Raw genomic sequence first — 20,020 nt, 5'->3', positions numbered from 1 at the left:
AATCCAACTGAGCAGATCTGGGACTTGATAGACATACAACTTGACAAATCAAAAGTTACTTCCAAAGTAAATATATGGGAGTATATTCGACATATTTCAAGTAAAATTCCAAAGAAAACTGTGATTAAACATCTTTCAACAATGACTGAAAGACTTTCCATAGTTATTAAAGCAAAAGGGGGACACAACAAATATTCACTGTTTGTTGAACTCAAACATTCTCACTAAATTTCTCTTGCACTAAATGTGAATAATAATAAAAATATTGATGTTTTACCTGTGATTTACCTTCAACTGTTCTTTGAAAGTAGCCTGAAATTTGATTTTTGACTTTGTCCTAACACATTTGCACAGTACTGTAGGATGAACTTAAATTAAACTAAACATTTTTACAGAGTAAAAATTGATATCTTATGGAATTATGAATATTACAAAATAAATAAATATCACACTATGAGATGTGCCATAGTAAGCTGAAGTTTTCACAACATAAGATGAACAGCCAGTAACAACAACGAATTCCAACATTTAATGATACTGCTTTTTTGGTGTATGTTATGAGGATAACAGGTTAAACTCAAACAAACATAGCCTCGTAAAATAACAGTAATTTATACCACACCTCTAAGAGTTCAGATGCAGTGTATCGTTTACTTGTGTCCACTTCTAGACACCTGTCCAGGAAGTCTTGAAACACTGGAGACAGGTTGTCTTTATTCTCAATATTTGGTTTTCCATTTTTGATATTAAATCAAATACCTGAAAAAGAGTGTGACTTCATGACTAAATCAATAACCTAACTTAACAGTATGTACAAATCTTTGGATAATCCTTCCTAATAATGTCTAAATATCACTAAAGATATACCTTTATAGTAATTAAATACCGTGGGTGAATTATCTAGTGTTAGTGTTTATTTATAAGGGGTTAACAAAATGGTAGTCATACTATTGCACAAAATAAAGTTTAAGAAGTTGAAAGATAATAATATAACATGTACATTCCACAACATTCAATAATTAACTGTTTGTTACTGTATACAGTTTTGTCAAATGTTCATTGTTGCTGTCATCGTTCCACTGTTCATCATTATCTTCAATACATCTTCATGTTTGAATAATGTGAACAGTGTTGTTTTTTTTTTATTATAGCTATTCTCCGTAGTTGGTGAAAGACATCCTTAACAAAGCATACGATTGGGTTTTAAAGTACAAATATGTAGATTTTAAGAATTTGGGTACTGGTTGTAATTACTGGTTACCAACATTTACCATGTCACTATTTTCTTGATGATAAGGAGGTTTACCATTGACCATTTCAATGGCTGTTATACCGAGGGACCAAATGTCAACCTCAGGTCCATACTCTATCTGTTTTACTAATTCTGGAGCCATCCAGCGACGAGTTTCAACCAATGATGTTCGCTTATTTTGTTCTGGGGGAGAGCTGAGCACTTATTCCAAAATCAGCTATGTGATGGAAAGAAACAAACATAAAGTTACCATGTGAGAAAAAAAGAAAACATAAATAATTGTGAGTCAGCCTTACAAAACTAGCTTAACTCTAATTTAGGTTTCTTCTCCTCTTACTGCAAATTTTGACTGTAAAATAGAAATATGTAATCATCCAAATGCACAAATAAAACTTGCCAGCACACAAAAAGTTGATAGAAATCCCCTTAAAAAATGTCAAATCCAACTAAATATACAATTTGTTTTATAATTACCAAATACCTAAATCCAACACTTAAAAATACAGTCTGAAAGTGAAATTATTTCAATTTCATTTTTGCAATCGATTTGCCACAGATTTCCTTTTCTTTATTCATATGTATCACATATTTATAAATGTTTAGGTATCAAATCAAAAAATAATTTATGATAATTTCTTGCAACAATGTGGGCTAGTAGTTCATTTGACATAGATTGTACTGTTGCTAGTAAGTACACATAAAATCTTCCTTTTATGTCAAGTTACAATCCAATTGATTAACAGCACAATATGTAGCTGTGTTACACAGCTGGATTTATTTCATTATATGTTTTAAGTTTACAGAAAAAAAATCGAATTAAGATTTAAAAGTATTCAGTGCTTTATACAGTTAGAAAAAGTCTACTTTTAGTTGGGAATTATTTCTTATTAATATTTTTCAAATTTGATGTTGAAGTAAAAACGAAAAAAATAGAGAACCAGAGTGTAAAATCAAACTATGAAATATAACAACAACTATTTAAAATAATAAAATAAAAACATGGATATATTCTCTTAGAAATCATTAAGAAGATGTATCAAGTTATAAAATGTACATATTTTGTACTGAACGTGAGAACTGGAAACATTTGTACTTACCGGTATGTAATTTATGTTGTTTAATAAGTTACTTTTAGTATAATGAAACAACCCACTGATATCACGTGTTGTTTCAACATCTTCATAATATATATACATTGTCAAGTAATCTATGTTAACATGAAACTGTTACAAACAAGCTAAAATACTTAAAAATGCTTGTTTTCACTAAGCCACTATATGTTTAAACACTTACCTAGTTTTATGGTCCAGTCCTTTCCAAGTAAAATATTGTCACCTTTAATATCTCTGTGGACTATGTTGTTATCATGGAGATATTGTACTGCCTGGAGTATCTAAATGAAATATGAATTTATTTTAAAATTAAATGTTTTAAGAAAGAAGTGTAATTTTAATTCAGTGTGCTTATTGTATTCAATATTTTATATATGTATGTATATATTGTGATAGTTGGAGACAACAACACAAAAATATCAAAGTTTCTGCACATTAATAACTACCAGAAGTACTTTCATCATGTTATTAGGTTAATATATTAGTTGTTTTAACATCTGTTGCCAACAGGTAAAGATTCTTACTAACACTGACATCCAACATCAACCTGGCCATGAGTAAAGTGTGGGCTTTGTAGGTTGACACCCAAACCTTGAGTGACTACCCCTCGTTAATTTTAAAATTAAATCACTTCTGAATCAAGGTATTTGCTGTTATGTCACCAATGTTTTTAATGAAAAATGAAGTTTTTAATATTTTCCATTTTTGTTATTTATATGTTTTATTTTATATTTACAATACAATATTAAGCGATACTTTTGTTGCAAACAACATGACAAAAGCCACTTCAGGAAAGTTCGATTACCAAAACACATTGGCTTCTCTATATATTAGATGTTTAACAAACGAATGCACCCAGCAACTGTCATGTTTTAAGGTTGATATGTTCCGTGTGACAAAGGTGGACTGGCTATTGTGCCACGGCACATGGGCTTCCTTGTATGAAATTTATATATTACATATGACTCTGATTGCTGGTGGGATGGTATGAGCCCAACCTCATTATGAGATGGCATGCCCCCCCACAAGGGTCTCAGATCACCTCTGCTACATGAGTATGTGATTGTAGATATTCTGAGCCTATTTCAATATAAAACTACAACCTATATAGTTTTCTTGCTCAGCAACATGACATAAAACTCATAATTGGAAAACATCTTTACCAAAATATACTGACTATTTTATATACGTGAAGTTGTCATACAAGGTACCACTTCTTTTAATACCACAGATATAAGTTTCTTGTGATACTTAGTGCAGTTGGAATTTCCCAATAGTAAATTAATAATTATTTTTGTACACTTGTTGAAGATGTGCTCCATATAATACACTGGAAGTGAAACTTTCTGTAACTCTAGAAAGAACTACAGAGAGTGTACACTAGATGGAGCTTCATAATTACTCTCTGAAATGTTATTTAAAATTTCGTCTTCTCTCGAGAAATGAAAGTTTATGGAAGCAAGTATACAGAGTTTTGGCAAGGAACTACGATCACTGTTAAACAAACGTTAAAATAAATTACAATCATCAGATCTCTAAAACCTCTTAATAGTTACTAACAACAATCAATATAACATACTTCTTTACATACTGCTGCTGTTTTATTTTCATAAAGACGGGTTTTGGCAAGAACATCAGCCATAGAGCCAATTGCCAAATATTCCATGATTATCTAAACAAATAAAGTTTAAAATTTCACTTACATTTTATTTTTTAATAAAATTATACCTAACAATGAGACAAAATAATTTATTTTTCCTATTTTATGATTCTGTCAGTAATCATATATCTAATAAAAACAGAAAAGTTCTTCACATAATCGTTCATGAAGTAGGAACTGAAGTAACATCAGTTGTTTAACATTTTTTAAGTGTGAGATTTTTATTGTCTAGAAAGATTTGTGGTTCAAAAAATATATGAACTCAACTTCAAGTGTTAAGGAAGCGTGAATCAGCAAAAAACACTTTTCTACAATTTTGTTGCTTCTTCAATTCTAACTTTTATTTTTCTACCTCAAAAGATGTTTTACATTTTGTGAAATGTGCTCTTTCATATATTGGTAACTAAAGCTGTAATCTGATTCCCAACATTTATAAAATATTAAATTGGACTGTATTTTGTCTAAGAAACTGAAAAGTTAATATTTATTGTATTACACCCGAAACAATGTTTACAGTTTTATATATAATGCTGCATTTGAGGGTATTGTATAAGATGTTAATAATTTAACAAATTCAACTTTTCCTGAATAAAATAATTTCAATAACCACGTGTAAAACTTTGTGTGTGAAACATACAAGAAAGATGAATAAAGCAAAGTAAAAAGTAAAGAGTGCTGGTTAGAGATAACACTGGAAATACAAAGTTATTGTGTCAGAAGCAAATGTGGCTGCAACCTCCCACACTAAAACTATCACGTATTATTTATAACTGTAATTTAAACAAAGCAGACCTATGAAAGTGATATGTAAAAATATTCTTAAACTTGTAGGGTTGCTTGAAATTGACCACTTAATTAAATAAAAACAGTACGTTAACCTGCACACTATAACAGGTAAGATTAAATATAAAAGAGAATTAATATGTTTGTAACACTAACAACACTTACCCAGAGTTCATCACCATCAAGAAAGCTATCCAAATAACTGACTATGTTTGGATGTTTATATTTCTTCATTAGTGAAAGTTCGGTGATGATAAGGTCTTTTCTGAGTTGCTTCATTACATTAATCTTTTTAACAGCAACTTCCAACCCAGTCTCAGTTGTTACTGCAGTATAGACAGTTCCTGAACCACTAAAACAATAAAAGAAAGGACACTACATTACAAAATTTTTACTTTTTCTTGCTCCTGGGCAAAAAGTATTATATCCCAATTGCTTATGCCTAACGTAAATGGAAAAGACCTATTTTTCTCTTCAAACTTTATTTTTGTGACATGGGTAATGAAATATTCAAATTTACCCACTTTCCAGAACATTCCATGTAGATTCAGTGCTAAGTAGCTTATAAAGAATTTTCTCGAACTTTCCAGAATGTGGTAGGTCTTCCAAGAATTTACAAAAACCTTTTGGAATTTTCTAGAACTCTCCATGGTAATATATATACAGGGGCTCACCACTAACCACATCAGTTTCGTTCTAGCTCCCAAAGTGAATACATAGATCTATCTGATTTTATCCAAGCTGGCATCAAGAAGCTGCAAGCACTCTCCAGACGCATTCTGCTATGTATATGGCCAGTTTATCAAGAGGATCCAGTGTGAGAGAAGAAAAGAAGGATCCGTCAAAATCATCCAAAGATCATTTCTAGAGACAAGAGTCAGATTAAAATACTGATGTGAGAGACAGCACCACGTCTGAACCAGATAAATCAAAGGAGATAATCCAAGTGGGTGTAGAGTGGCTAGAGTGTGACAAACAGCACTAAGCAAGCGAATTATATTCAAAACCTAGGCTTCTGGGAGCCGACATTCATACTGTGGGAGGATAATGATCATACTCTCTTCACGTTCAAAAGACATATATGATCTCAAACCACCCCCAACTTCAAAACAGAGCACATTTTAAGAATGCAAAATGATATATCAATCTCGAAACCCAATATCCAGTCTTCATAAAATGTTTACCACGGAGAAATTAACTCTCTCTCAAGAGTGAAACTGACCAGAACCAACACAGGTGCAGCAACATCCTCGGAATAAGATACATCAATGAGAGCAGAAGATAAGGAACTGTAACACGCCTCTGCACCTCTACTATGACCCACGACACAGATGGAGTATATAATTGAGCGTGGAAGATCGACATCTGTAATACACGTATGAGGACTTATGTTGGTTGGTTTTACTCTAAATCCAAAACTCAACCACTGGCAATTGACATCGAGGTCTGGGTAAAATGAGAGATCCAAATTTATGGGTTCAGCTGAAATTTGACGTCTTACTTCTTTGGTTTTTGTATGCTTTAACGTAGAGGTTATCATGCCTTCTACACCAACAGAACACCACCACCCTACTCTGCAGTGAATGATATTTCTACATGGAATTTTAAGGCATTAAATCATTAAAAAGTATGCCTCTGGAATCCACCAGCTTGGAAATGAAAGGTAGCAAGGACTACCAATCTCCACTAGAAGAAAAGGGAGGTGCATAAAACACAGTGGAGAGACTAAAGGAATAATAATACCTGAAACAGTGCAATGGATGACCACAAAAACCTAAGTTTTAAAAGCAGACCATGATGACTTACTCAATACAAGACATGGTAGGGATGGACAGCTATCCTATTGTTCTCTAGCCATGTAGGCCATGAGTGGTATGGCCTGAGACGAGCGTTTTCGTAAAGAAATTCCATCGTGAGGAAAACCTTCAAGTGATCTTTCCAACAGTATGGTGGCCCAGCATGGCCAGGTGGTTGAGGCACTCGACTCGTAATCTGAGGGTCGCAAGTTCGAATCCTCGTCACACCAAAAATGCTCACCCTCTCAGCCGTGAGGGCGTTATAATGTGACAGTTAATCCCACTATTCGTTGGTAAAAGAGTAGCCCAAGAGTTGGTGGTGGATGGTGATGACTAGCTGCCTTCCCTCTATCTAGTCTTACACTGCTAAATTAAGAACGGCTAGCGCAGATAGCCCCCGTGTAGCTTTGCGCGAAATTCAAAACAACCAAACCAATCCAGCAGTATGCACTGCATAGCCATGAAACATACGAAGCAAGTCAATATGGTTGATCAGTGTGGATTTCATACGTTTAAGAAACTCTCGTCGGGTACAATTCACTATAAAATGAGACCTAAACAATAAGAATTAGCATAAAAAAGGAAATAACGTTCTTGAAAAAGTTAAATTAGAATTAAAAAATAACTCACAAGTCAAACCCACATGGAAATTTGAAGAATGACTACATGTGGAATACGATAGTCCAAAGAGGAAGAAGTTTGATACTATGCAAATAGTGGGAGATTAATGTATTAGTAATCGTCTACATACCCGACTAAAAAAGTTCCTCTGGGGAATAACAAAGATGAGACGACAGAGAAAAAGTAAGGTGTGAAATTTGATAAGAAGACATCTTGAACAAACTACGAGAGGACAACAAAAGAAACGAATAAGCAAGCGAACTATATCCAAAACCCTATATCAGTTACAAAAGAAGGCAGATAGATGATAAAATGTAGAATGAGAAATATCACAAACACAGTATGGTTGCAAAGGGATAGAGAGGCGGGAAGGAAAATCACAGATTGAAACCATGTGGCAATGTAATATTGAAGAGCACGCACAGGAAAAAAAAAGTCTTGCTGATTTACACATTGGATAAGAGTAAAAAACGGAAGGAAGGTAAATCAGAGAAAAGTAGAATATACTCTCCATAGTCTTTTAGGTTTTGGAAAATAAAGAGCAATTCAATTAAAGAAGAAGATATGTAGGATGACAAAGAATAAATGAAATATCATTGGCAAATAAATCAGACTACCAACGTCCAAGATTAAGGAGATCATGAAAGAAATATTAAGAAAAAGTTGGAACATGGAACACGTGAAAAGTGGTTTGAATGGGAGCTGATTGAGGCATTGAAGAACCACATTAAAATATCAGTTAAGAAAAGCCACAAAGGATGACAAATCTGAAATAAACTTATCAATATGGAGGGAGAAGTAAATACCCTATGATACTGGAAAAAAATGAAAGGCCAACCGATAACATTACACCAAAGGCCATAGAGTATTCCAAATCAAAAATCCAAGTTATAATCTTAGAAATACAATGAACAATGGTCCAATCAGCTGAAAACTCCGGGCCCAGAAACCAATGTCACAAAACATTCCATTTAAGTTTCTAAAATTCCATGGAGGAGGGGCAAATGTAACATTCCAGAAATAAAACTGCATATTCTAACAAGCTTAAAAATTCTCACAAAGGACCAGGTAAAAACAAATAATGAAGATGGAGGACAGGAAGAGCAAGATGAGGCACTGATGACTGAGTTGCAAAAGAAGGCAGATAGACGGAGAAAGAGGCAGCTGGATAAGTCGGGGAAATCACGGCTGAAAAGGCCAATGATGGGCAATGAGAAGAGCCTGAGATTGAGTGGTATGGATGAAAATATTATCCAATGAAAAACTTGCATGTGATGAAAAATATATAGGTATTTGTTGGTTCAGTCATAACTGAAGCACTAATAGTCATGGCAAGAGGATAAGAGACTGGAGGTGAAAATAGAAGTAGTTGGTGGTTGAGGGATGTGGTAAGGACATCAATGTAAGGAGTATCTCACTGTAGTTGAAGCCACCGGAAAACAAGAGGACCAAGAGACCACTTCATTAGATAGTTTTTGTTTGGACAAGAAAGATGATCTGCGGCTAGACTGAAACACCGAGAACGTGACTCACAGTGATATGGATATCATGCGTGTTGACCAAGAAACTAAAGTCCAACAAAATAAAACATATTGAGAAAGGGTGCCACTTTGGTGATTCGGTTACGCAACCACTGCAAAACTGTTGATTGAATTATGACAAACGATGTCTGATCAGATGCAGTAAATGATCCTAAATCCAAAAGCTCCAAAGTGTTGATATGATAAGACTTCTCAGCTACAAACCAACACCCCGAAGCCTCTCTGTTAATCGACCATTTCCCTCTATTCATGAATGTAATAAGTAAATTCGAAGGAAGACGATAAACTGAAATATACTTGCCTGTGTGTGGATTTTGTCCATTTACTAAAATAGTTCATTGTTTATCGTAGGAGGAAGAACAATAGATGCCTGCAAAGGTTCCTGTGTAAGATTACTAATTGTGAAGAGCTCAAATATCAACTCAATCACAAGGGATTAGAGCAGTCAGGGCAGACCACAATCCTAAAAGCGATAGCACCACGTGAACTGTAATAGATAGAGGGACCAGTAAGAATGCAGTGAACTGAAACGTCCATTGAATGAAGTCGGTGAGTAGAAAATTAGGCCTTACTAGGATGTGCATTGAAAAACACCCAAATGGGTCAGATGTTAGGAATGTTGAAGGAAGACGTCTCTGGTATGATTAAACAGCCCACTCGACTTATCATCTGGAGAACGTTAAGAGTATAAAAGGCAAACTCCTGTTCAGAATGAGCTATCAGTAACCAGTCATCCATATAATAATGAAAACGTATCTTGAGAACAGAGGAATGTCGAGAGAATCCTAAACCTATTCAATAAAAAACACAAGTGGCCAAATCAAGGATTAGTATGCAAAGCTGATAACTCACCCCAAAGATATGGTCACAACTGCGGAGCTATAAGGGAAATATTTTTAAATGCTACTGAACGTATAACAAAAATTAAACAAAAAGGAATATATGTTCTTATAAAAACAGAAAACTGACTGATGAAGTATATAATTAATGGAAAATAATATATTCTAATTAATTAGTTCTACGTTCCAAAAATGAAGTTTTTGTCTATAATATTTTAGTACTGAGTACAAATTAAGCCACTATACCATTCTTTTGAACACAAGACTTTCAAACTCACCCTTGGCTAATTTGTTTCATATTTGTATATTTCTCATTGGGGTCTCCCTCAGAAACAATACTTCTCAACACTGTCATGACTTCCTCGTCTGTCACTTCTTTTTCATTTTCCTTGGTTGACGTCTTATTGCTGTCTTTATTTGGCTCCTTCAAAGAAACAGTAGTTCTTAACTTCTCGATGTTTTCTTCATCTGTCACTTTCTTGTCATTAGGTTTGGTGGACACAGTCTGCTTAATTATGATGACATCTTTCCCGTCCAGTCCAAGTGGTGAGTAGTTCTTGACTTTTTCTTTTTCAACAGATATTACGTACTGGTAAAGACACGTAGTTATTAATTTTGCAACTCTGGCGTAATCAGAGGCGTATTTAGGTAGAGGCTAGAGAAGGCTCAGTCCCAAAGCCTATGATCTTAATGGGAGCCCACTGATAATTTTATTCTATGTAAAATTACGTGGGTGTGAAATCCACAGAAATTAATAGCCCCTGGGATTACACAATCTTAAATCTGCTACTGGAAATAATAATTCTAAGCCAATGATATATTTGCAGGTAAACTGTGAATCCAATGTTCTGTCACCAGTAAAGTCATCAAAGAGATGCTTTTGAATTATATAAACCCAAGACTGTGGAAAACTACAAACACCTAGACTGCCATGTGTAAAACCCAGTGAAATAACCCAAAAGTAATATTGAACACTATGGTCTGAAATTTTTCATTTAAACCAACTGAAGCTTTGTGCTGTCAGTTACTGTTTGTATTACAGTAGAACACTCCTGAACAAGCTGTGAAGAGAAATGTTGAGGGTCTAACTAAAGAAAAAAAAACAAATCTGGAGGCTCCCATTAGCACTGCGGGCTTATGCTGCTAAAAATCAGGTTTCAATACCCGTGTTGGTCTAAGCACATATAGTGTTTTTTTTTTGTGTGTGTACAGGATGGCCCGTAAGTCCCTACCTATCCATATATTGTGTCTGAACAACGTTATAATACTAATGATGAGTTGAAGGCAGCTGTTACCGCGGCATTTAGAACAATAACAATAATTAAAACCAAACTACAAACAATCCAAAACACACTCCTTACAACAGCATGCAGAGTTTCAAGATCTACATCATTTCAATTCATGCATAAATATTCGAACATACCAATCATACCAGACAGACATGAAAAATGAATTTTATGCGAACATGATGAAGTTACTCCTAAACATCTCTCCCCAGTCAATTTATATTTTAAACATGAAATTAAAAATAAATAAATAAAAATAATATAAATTGATTAAAAAAAATATTGTTGAATGTTCTAATGCCAGCCATGGTGAAGTTATCCATGCAGTTTGTTCAACTTTTGGAGCGGCTTCAGTAACTTCAGTTGTTCCACGACCCGGTGGCCATGAGGTTGCTTTCGTTTTATCTGCTGATGTCAATATGGTGATTGATTCTGGTTTATTGGTTAATGGAGTGCATTACTTCACGAATGGGGTTACCAAACGTACAGTTACTGTTTCTTTCATGGATGTACCTGAGTATATCGACGATGCTGTACTTTTACAGAAGTTGAAGGACTTTGAATGTGAGGTTAAAAGTCCTCTTGTATGGAAATGGGACCAAGGTATGTATTTAGGTGTTCGCCATGTTCGTGTTTCGTTTAGTGCCACATGTACATCTTTGGCATATGTCGTGAAAGTTATTGATCCCCTGGGAAAGGTTGTAATGCTTAAGGTAAAACATGACCATCAAATGAAAGCGTGTAATTTGTGTTTAAGTGCGGATCATCTGTATAGAGATTGTCCCCAGTTAATTTGCCGGAACTGTCATGAGCAAGGTCACGTGCGTCATCGTTGTCCTAAGCTTAGGGTTTCCCCGCCTCTCCCTCGCGATAGTGCTGTGGTGGCTCAGGCCCCTATTGAAAGTGAAGAATCAGATGAGGGTTAACGATCTACTGATGTTTCACGACAAACAATGGAGGTTTCTCTGCCGCTGAAAGAGGCAGCTACCCATAGTGTCTCACAGGACAAGTCTTTTCGTCATTCGACTGTCTCTGCAGGTGCGAGAGAACGAGCCAGTAGTCAACCCTCTGTTGGACGCCGACATTTCGACAGCCACTTCCCACCCTTACAGGTGAGTCTGCCACAAGTGCTGTTGTGGAACCTGTATCTCGCCGATGGAAATATGCAAGTGTGGTGGCGACGGACACTCCAGAAACCACGAAGAAAGGTGGTGGACGGAAACGTTTATCGGACATGACGGTACTGCGTCTCTCTAAGGCGAATTCTAAGACCGTGTCTCAACAGTAGTTGCCTATTTGTTAATTTTCTTCTTATTTTTTTGTGTCATTACGATATTGTGCAAGTGAATAATGTACTTTTACATAGTGCATTTTCTACTACATGTTGATATTTTTGTTCATCTTTCGTACTAGATTAATTTGTTTATTCATACCATGTCTTTTATCTTAGCATGATCCAATCACTTAGGGTGGGTGTATTGAATTGTAACGGTTTGCATAATATCAGCAAATTGTCGTATTTTTTGGATTACTTTTCTGCTAATTTTGATGTGGTGTGTTTACAGGAAACTTTTTTTACTAATGATTTTATTGAAGTTGTCACGGAATATTGGAAGGGTGCCGTTTTTGTCAATAATTCACATAATGGACGTCAGGGGGTGGCTATTTTGTTACAGCAACATTTGAGTGACAAAGTTATGCTTGATTTCTCGGATGGGGGTGGTCGAGTGATAACGTTAAAGTTCATATTTACGAATTTATCATTTAAATTGTCACCTGTTTATGCACCACGTGACATCTACGAACGACGGGATTTTTTTCGTTCATTAGACTTTTCTTTAGATGATTGCTCGGGATTAATAGTAGTTAGGGATTTTAATTGTGTTTTGGATGAAACGCGTAAAAAATTTCCTGTACGTTTATCCCGCGATGCCAGTCGTCTAACCTTTGAAGAGTTCATCACAAGGTTCGGTTTATTGGATGCACATTCATTATTAACATCAAATACCCCTGGTTTCACGTGGAGGCGTTTTATTCTTGGAGAGTTGATCACTTCCCGTCTAGACAGGGCCTTGATTACGGCTAACCTGCAGAGTGCTGTCAGTAGTTTCCTGGTACCGATCATGCTGTGTTAAGCTTCAAACTTAACTTATCTCAAGTTGTTACGGGTCCAAATTACTGGCACTTTGATAATCAGCTTTTAAGAGATGTTGAATACGTAAACGCCATCACACTCCTAATCGAAAGAAGCCATAGTTGGCAAGTATATGGTCGTGACAAGATCTCCTGGTATGCGACCTTAAAAAATGCAATCCGTGATATTACCAAGCGATATTCGCTTCGTCGGGCGTGTGACTTTCGATTTAAGAAACGTAAGTTAGAACATTCCGTTGCTCGTGAGTTGCGTAAATTGGCGAGTTGCGCTACTCGTTCTAGGGAAAAGTTATATGCATATGAAGAAGACTTGGAGAAATTTGATCATGACGCCATTGAAGGGGCTCGAATTCGTTCACATATTCGTTGGTTCGAGGAGGGCGAAAGGTCAACCTCTTACTTTTTGCGTATGGAGAAAGTTCGGCAGGGTCAGAGTTTTGACCCATGCTTACTGAAGGGGGGAATGAGGTGTTCGAGGTGGATGATATAGCTGCTGTTTTACATCACCATTATTCTACTTTGTATACTAAAGAAGTCCAGCAGGATGATGTAGATATGGTGCTCAACTTTATTGACAAAACGCTTTCCCCTGAGCAATCTCATATGTGTGATGCACCTTTCACGGCCTCGGAATTGTTATCTGCACTTGCTGGTTTACCGACTGGAAAATCTCCGGGTCTTGATGGATTTACATCAGAATTTTAAAAGTACTTTTTACCGTTATTTGTAGATGATTTTGTAACCGTCTTATCCGACCTCTATCACTCCAAACAGTTGCTCCATTCTATGTGCATTGGGGTGATTGTTCCTATTTGGCTAAAGTGCTGGCTCGACGCCTTTCCCCCGTAATATCTAGTTTAGTGTCAGTTAATCAATCTGGTTGTATACCTGGACGGGATGTCATTGATAACCCGTAAAATTTAGTTTTGCTTCTCCAATATTTAGAACGTACAGAACAAGGGGGTATTTTTTTGAAGCTCGATCAAATGAAAGCCTTTGATTGGGTGAACCATGACTATTTATTTCAACATCTGGTGCGAGTGGGTTTTAACTCTACTTTTGTTAATTGGATTAAACTATGTTATACTGATATTTCTAGCTGTGTTAAATTTAATGGCTTTCTCACTGATAGGTTCTCCTTATCTCAAGGTATTCGTCAAGGCTGCCCAATGTCTGCTTTGCTTTATGTTCTCAGTGTTGAACCATTGAGAAATATGTTGGTTCATCATGATCAAATTATAGGTATTGGGGGTGATGGGTTCCTCAACACACTGCCCCTTATTTATCAACATGCTGACGATACTACATTGACTGTACAAGATTCTGATTCCTTGCCAAACGTTTTGGATGTTTGTAGTATCTTGACCGGGCTTCGGGTGGTAGGATTAATTGGAGAAAGAGTCAGGGTCTCTGGGTTGGGAGCTTGGCTTATTCTAATGAGTATGTCCTGGGAGAGCTGAAAATCCCCCAGAATCCTATTCGGATTTTGGGTGTTGGTTTTCATTCTCAATTTGATGTTATGCTGCAGGATACGTGGTGGGGAGTTTTGCGCAAAGTCTCTAGTATCCTGGTGTCCTGGCGATATCGTTCCCTGTCGCTTAAGGGCAAATCTATCGTGGTGAATGGCTTGTGGCGTCAGTTTTGTGGTATCCATTGCAAATCCTCCCATTGCCACAGCAATTTGAAGCTTGGTTTCGTCAAAATGTATCAGATATCGTGTGGTAGGGTGGTATTCACAAGGTTGCTTATTGGATCTTGACCAAGAATTTTGCTAGTGGGGGTATCAATTTGGTAGATATACACGTTCGTAAACTTGCTTTTCGCTTGATGTTGCTGCAGAGATGTTTGGACGGTTCTTGTCCGTCGCCTTTGTGGCAACTTCTTTCTGGGTTTTTCTCTTGTTATGGTGAACTCTCATTAGGATTTCGGGCTCTTCAATGCCGGATTTTGCCGAGGTATGTGAAGGTCTTGCCAATGTTTATTCAAGAAATGTTTCGTGCATGGAAAGTACTACTTGGGGATAAAGGGCTTGCCCCTGTTCCTCTTTCATCACATGTTTTCGACGAACCATTGTTTCTTAATCCTGTTCTTGTTGATGCTCGGTCACACACGTTTTATTTTCCTGAATTTATTAAAGCAGGATTGGCCCTTGTGCGACACTTATTGTATGAGGTGCTCCCAGGATTTCTCCCTGTGGAGGTGGTTGTGGAAATGTGTAGTGATGTTGATATGTCGTTGAATCTCAATACCATTGTTTCACATCTCACTTCTTTGACGGATGCATTGCCTGAAGATTGGCTGGCGCTCACGTCTACTCAGCCAGCTCCGCTGTCCTCGACACAGCATGAAATAGACTTGTACTTTGTGGACTCTTCTAATCAACGGGTCCATTTTAGGGGATTAACTCTGAAGTAGTTGTTTTGTTATTTGAATTGTTCACTTGCTCATCATGTCTCTGCTCCATCCTTTTGGGGGAATATTGTTCCTCCAGACGATTGGACACTCATTCGAAAATCTACCTTTTCATCATTTGTGGGTTTTGATGTCTGTACCGTGGATTATTTGTTATGGTTGCGAGCGGTGACTACTAATGTTAGGTTGGTACATCCCACGGGTTTATGCACTTTTTGTGCACTAACGCGGGAAACCACTGACCATTTGTTTTTCACGTGTCCTTCTTTCCAGCCTTTGTGGTCCTATGTGTATGCTTTACTGGAATATTATTATGGATGCCCTATCTCCAACTGGGTCTGGAGGAGACGCCAGTTAGTGGGATCTCATCCTCTCTTACCTGGTCGGTGTTTAACTATTTTTCGCTTATTAAATAGTTTTGCACGGCTTGTTATCCAATCTGCGAAGTCTGTTCAGTTAGCACGCAATCGCAAGCTTCATTTAATTTCGTTCTATAAAGTGCATTTACGCAAACATATACACGTACATTATCATAGATGTGTGTTGCATGACTAATTAAGTGTCTTTTATTCATTGTATCACTGTAACAGTAGGTTGGTTACAAAGGGAGTACACGGATACCTGTTATGTGCTTTGTTAAGATAAAATGTGTTCTTTTCTACAATTGAGTTTTCTTTTTTTTATCACAGTTTCATTATTTTCATTGTTCTATTAAGGTTTTTGGTGTATTTTGATTTAAAAATTACAGCTAATTATCACTTCTCTTATATTTTTTTACACATTTACACCTGTAGTAATTTTTTAGCAAGGTATCTTGCAATGTTTTTTTGGTTTTTTTCCCATATGCTAATTACTTAACTAGTGTTTCATTTACTGTGTCACGATAATGATTGGTTGGAAACAAAGATACCTGATGAAATGTATTCTTTTCTACAAGTTTTCTTTTTATCACAAGTGTTCCATTGTTTTCTTTATTTTATTAATGTTTTCCGTATAATTTTATTCAGATACTTACCGCTAACCATTACTTCTTTGATATTTTCTAATTCATTTTATACCTTTTGTTGTAATTTTTAACAAGGTGGTATCTTGCAATGTTTTCTCTTCATATGCTAATTATTTAACTAGTGTTTTATTTCATGTATTTTTGTTTATACCCCCTCTTTGAGGTGGGATGAATAAAGAGAAGAAAAAAAATTCCGGATTTACAACGCTGAAATCAGGGGTTCGATTCCCCTCGGTGGGCTCAGCAGATAGCCCGATGTAGCTTTGCTATAAGAAAACACGCACACCCTCCAGGGTATGAACATATTATACCCAAATACCGAGAGAGAGATTTAATACCGTGTATTTGAAGTGAAGTAAATCAATAAGTTATCAATGAAAAACAAATTTGTAAATTTTATTATTATTGTATTTATAAGAAAAGCAAAATATTCTGTTCTCGAGTGCTTTTTCTTTGTTCTTTTTATAAACAATCGGCAGGCATTATCACTTTACAATGCTAAATTAAGCCTGAAAACTAATGATTTGGAGCACGACTAAGTAAGTTAAGTTTGGGGTTTACACTTTATCATAGTTATTTTTTAGAATGAAGTTTTATAGGTGAAGAAGTACAACATTAATGGATCTATGTACTTAAAAAAGGCATGTTAGCAAGTGCCATTAATTCGGCTGTTGTGGTAAATAAAAACCCGTGTTTAACCTTTTTAGGATTACGGACCAATTTGAGTTTGAGAATTAATTCGAAGGGTGCGAATCCCTTCTCCAGAAACATTTACATATATACATACACACAAAATAATGGAGGAATAAAATCAATTTTTTGCCCCCCAGTTTACTAACCCCCCTAAAGCCCTTCCATGGGCCACCAGTTAACTGTTATGAACCTTCGATTTAAACTATGGTTAGACAGAGATGGAGGCTATGATATCAGTAAAACTATGAAAGCATTATTTCAGGATAACATATAGAAGTAGAATAAAATATGAAAGTGTTTTAACGTCTAAGAATAATTGTCATTACTGCAGTGTTAGAAGTATTAGAAATAAAGTTGATGGATTCACTTAAGAAGTGTGAAATTTTGTTGTGTACTTTATTTTAATTAAAGGGAAAATCTTGTTTAAAAATCGTCTGATCTTTTTAGAGGATGTTACTGTAAGAGTTTATGAAAGAATTTTGAATTTGGTTTATCTTGATTTTTAGAAAGCATTTCATAAGTTACCTCATAAAAGATTTGTTACAAAAATAAAACCTGTGGGTGTGAGGGAAATGTTATTAAATTGAAAATAAACTGTTAGGAGTATAGAAAGCAGAGAATAGTAATAAACAGAGTTAGGTCTGACTGTGTGATAGTTACAAGTGATGTGCTTCTAGGCTATGTGCTGGGCCCTCTGCTGTTTATGACTGGTATTAATGATATGGACTCTGGAATGACTAATAAAAGTTTACAGATAATTTTAATATTTTTAGGTTGGCTACCTGTATCAAAGATGCTGCAGACTTACAAGGAGATTTAGATAACTTGAGTCAGTGCATAACAGATAATGTTTAACTATTCAAAATTAAGGTGATGCATGTAGATTTTCATAATTCAACTTTACAAACTGTGGTTGAAGAAAAAGATCTTGGTGTTGTGATCACAAAATCACTGAAGTTATTTAAATAGTGTATTGTTGCCAAAAGTAAGGCTGGTAGGATTTTGGGTAGCATCTGTAGAAATATTGAATATATGACAAGAGATATAATTGTTTCATTGTATAAATCATTCATAAGACCTTATTTAGAATACTGTACACAGTCTTGTGCTCCATTCCTCAACAAAAATATTGAATTGTTGGAGAAGGTTCAGAGAAGAGCTGTCAGGATAATATGTTGGCTGGGGTACTGTGTCAGTTTTTTTTTGGATGTGACATTTGATTAAGGTATTTAACATTATTAGGGGTAGGAGTTTAATATAAAATATTGCTTTATTGATGTCAGTAAAGGATTATGGTAGTAAATGTGATGATCAGTGTTGTGAGATCTGGTAATTTGTCTAGTTGTCTTTTTAAAATCAGTTTAAAACAATAAAAATGGATTGAATTGTTAAATTATTGTCTTCAAAGAGTTATTTGTTTATGAGTATGAAGATTCAGCATCACAAAGTGGCCATGTTCAGGTACACTCTGATTGTTACAAGGAGGTTGAAGATCATTTCCACACAATTACACCACTTCTAGTACATGCACTGTCAGAAAAACACATTTCAAACTAATATATCTTTCTTCATGTTTTCATAATTTTATTCTTACATTAAAATAAGACAGATAAAATGTTGCTCATCAGACCATGCCATCTGTTTCCAGTCATTCGTTGTGCAGAAATGTGTATTAAGCATGAATTTTTTATATTTTTTAATTTACATAAACATTTACATAATTTATCTACATTTGTTGTAATGTCATGAACATGGTATGGTCGGCATAATAAAATCCTGGCTGTTGTTGAAGAATTTGGTAGTTGTGTACAGTCCATTTTAATTTATCTGCTTCTTCATTTGTCTTTTCTTGTAGCCATTGGTGGAAATTTTTGTCTCTATCTTTTCTACTCTGCACAAACTCAGATGATGTTTTTGTGAAAGCCCAGTGAAATAAAAGGTTTCTGGGAATCATGCTGTGTTGAATGTCAAATCAGAAGGATTCTTGTTGCTGTCTATTTTCCTTAATTCTGACTTTTTGAAACAAGTACTTACCAGCAATTCACATATGTTTAACAGTTGTAGATAAATAGTGTTTCTCAAATGTATGTGTATATGTTTATGGAGATCTTTATGAAGTAGTGACTTGTGTATAACGTTATCACAATAACATAAAAGTAATATTTTCCAACACGCTAGAACTACATATCTTTTCCCCATTTTTAATGTATTTGTTAAAGAAGAATATACAAGATACTTAGAAGCTCATTAATAGCTGTCTTGATACTTTTTACCCTGAAACAAATTCAAGTATATATGTTGCTTTTGACATGTGACCGTTTTTATCACAACTGATGTAATCAGACTTAACTATTCATTTACTATTTTGTTTTTTGTTTGCACTTTTTTTTTCTTCTTACTGAACTGAATCAACTTTACATTTATAATTATAGTGCTTATAATATTTAGAGGTTTCTCTAAAATAAAAAAGTTACGATTATCATACCATCCTGGTCTTAACAGTGTACTTTTGAATTTAGAAACGTGTTCAAAATTATAGCCACTTGTATGTTGATTTAAAGCTTCTAAAATTGTAAAAAAAGGATTTTATTATACCTGTTTTAATAGGTTATTTCAGCATTTAGTTCTGTTATGAATTCAAATTTATCATAATTAGGCTGTTATAAGTTACATAGAATGCCTCTGTGTCAAGATTTTGAAGTATATTCATGAATCAAATTGTTTTCCAAACTCTGGCATTAGATACATGACATTTGGAATGTGTACCACACAATTTAAAACTAGGCTTTTGGATAGTGTGGCAAGTTTAAGATCAGTTTCAAATTAGTTTTGATACATGACTAGAGATACAGGTGTGTAGGAACA

The 20,020-nt window shown here is 35.2% G+C and overlaps 1 protein-coding gene across 1 annotated transcript; it reads right to left on the bottom strand.

The window, feature by feature from the left end:
* Positions 1 to 1,425: 1,425 nt before the first annotated feature.
* On the bottom strand, positions 1,426 to 11,034 carry LOC143235610 (serine/threonine-protein kinase Pak-like). Its single transcript, XM_076473845.1, has 6 exons — positions 11,028 to 11,034; positions 9,883 to 10,171; positions 4,973 to 5,159; positions 3,944 to 4,036; positions 2,546 to 2,645; positions 1,426 to 1,469 (listed from the first exon to the last, which is right to left on the bottom strand). Exons 1-6 carry the CDS (start codon positions 11,032 to 11,034, stop codon positions 1,426 to 1,428), a joined length of 720 nt encoding a protein of 239 aa, XP_076329960.1.
* Between the last annotated feature and the right edge of the window lie 8,986 nt (positions 11,035 to 20,020).

This window comes from Tachypleus tridentatus, chromosome 12, assembly GCF_004210375.1.
Source record: "Tachypleus tridentatus isolate NWPU-2018 chromosome 12, ASM421037v1, whole genome shotgun sequence".
Taxonomy (NCBI): domain Eukaryota; kingdom Metazoa; phylum Arthropoda; class Merostomata; order Xiphosura; family Limulidae; genus Tachypleus; species Tachypleus tridentatus.
The sequence above is the reverse complement of the archived record's forward strand: the minus strand, read 5'-3'. Positions and strand labels throughout refer to the sequence as shown.

What these genes read in the sequence shown, in the direction of transcription:
- LOC143235610 (XM_076473845.1), bottom strand. An exon ending in TTGATGGTGATGAACTCTGG is followed by an intron (nt 4,037 to 4,972) that starts GTAAGTGTTGTT and finishes TTATTTGTTTAG; the next exon opens with ATAATCATGGAATATTTGGC. An exon ending in GGACTGGACCATAAAACTAG is followed by an intron (nt 1,470 to 2,545) that starts GTAAGTGTTTAA and finishes TCCATCACATAG; the next exon opens with CTGATTTTGGAATAAGTGCT.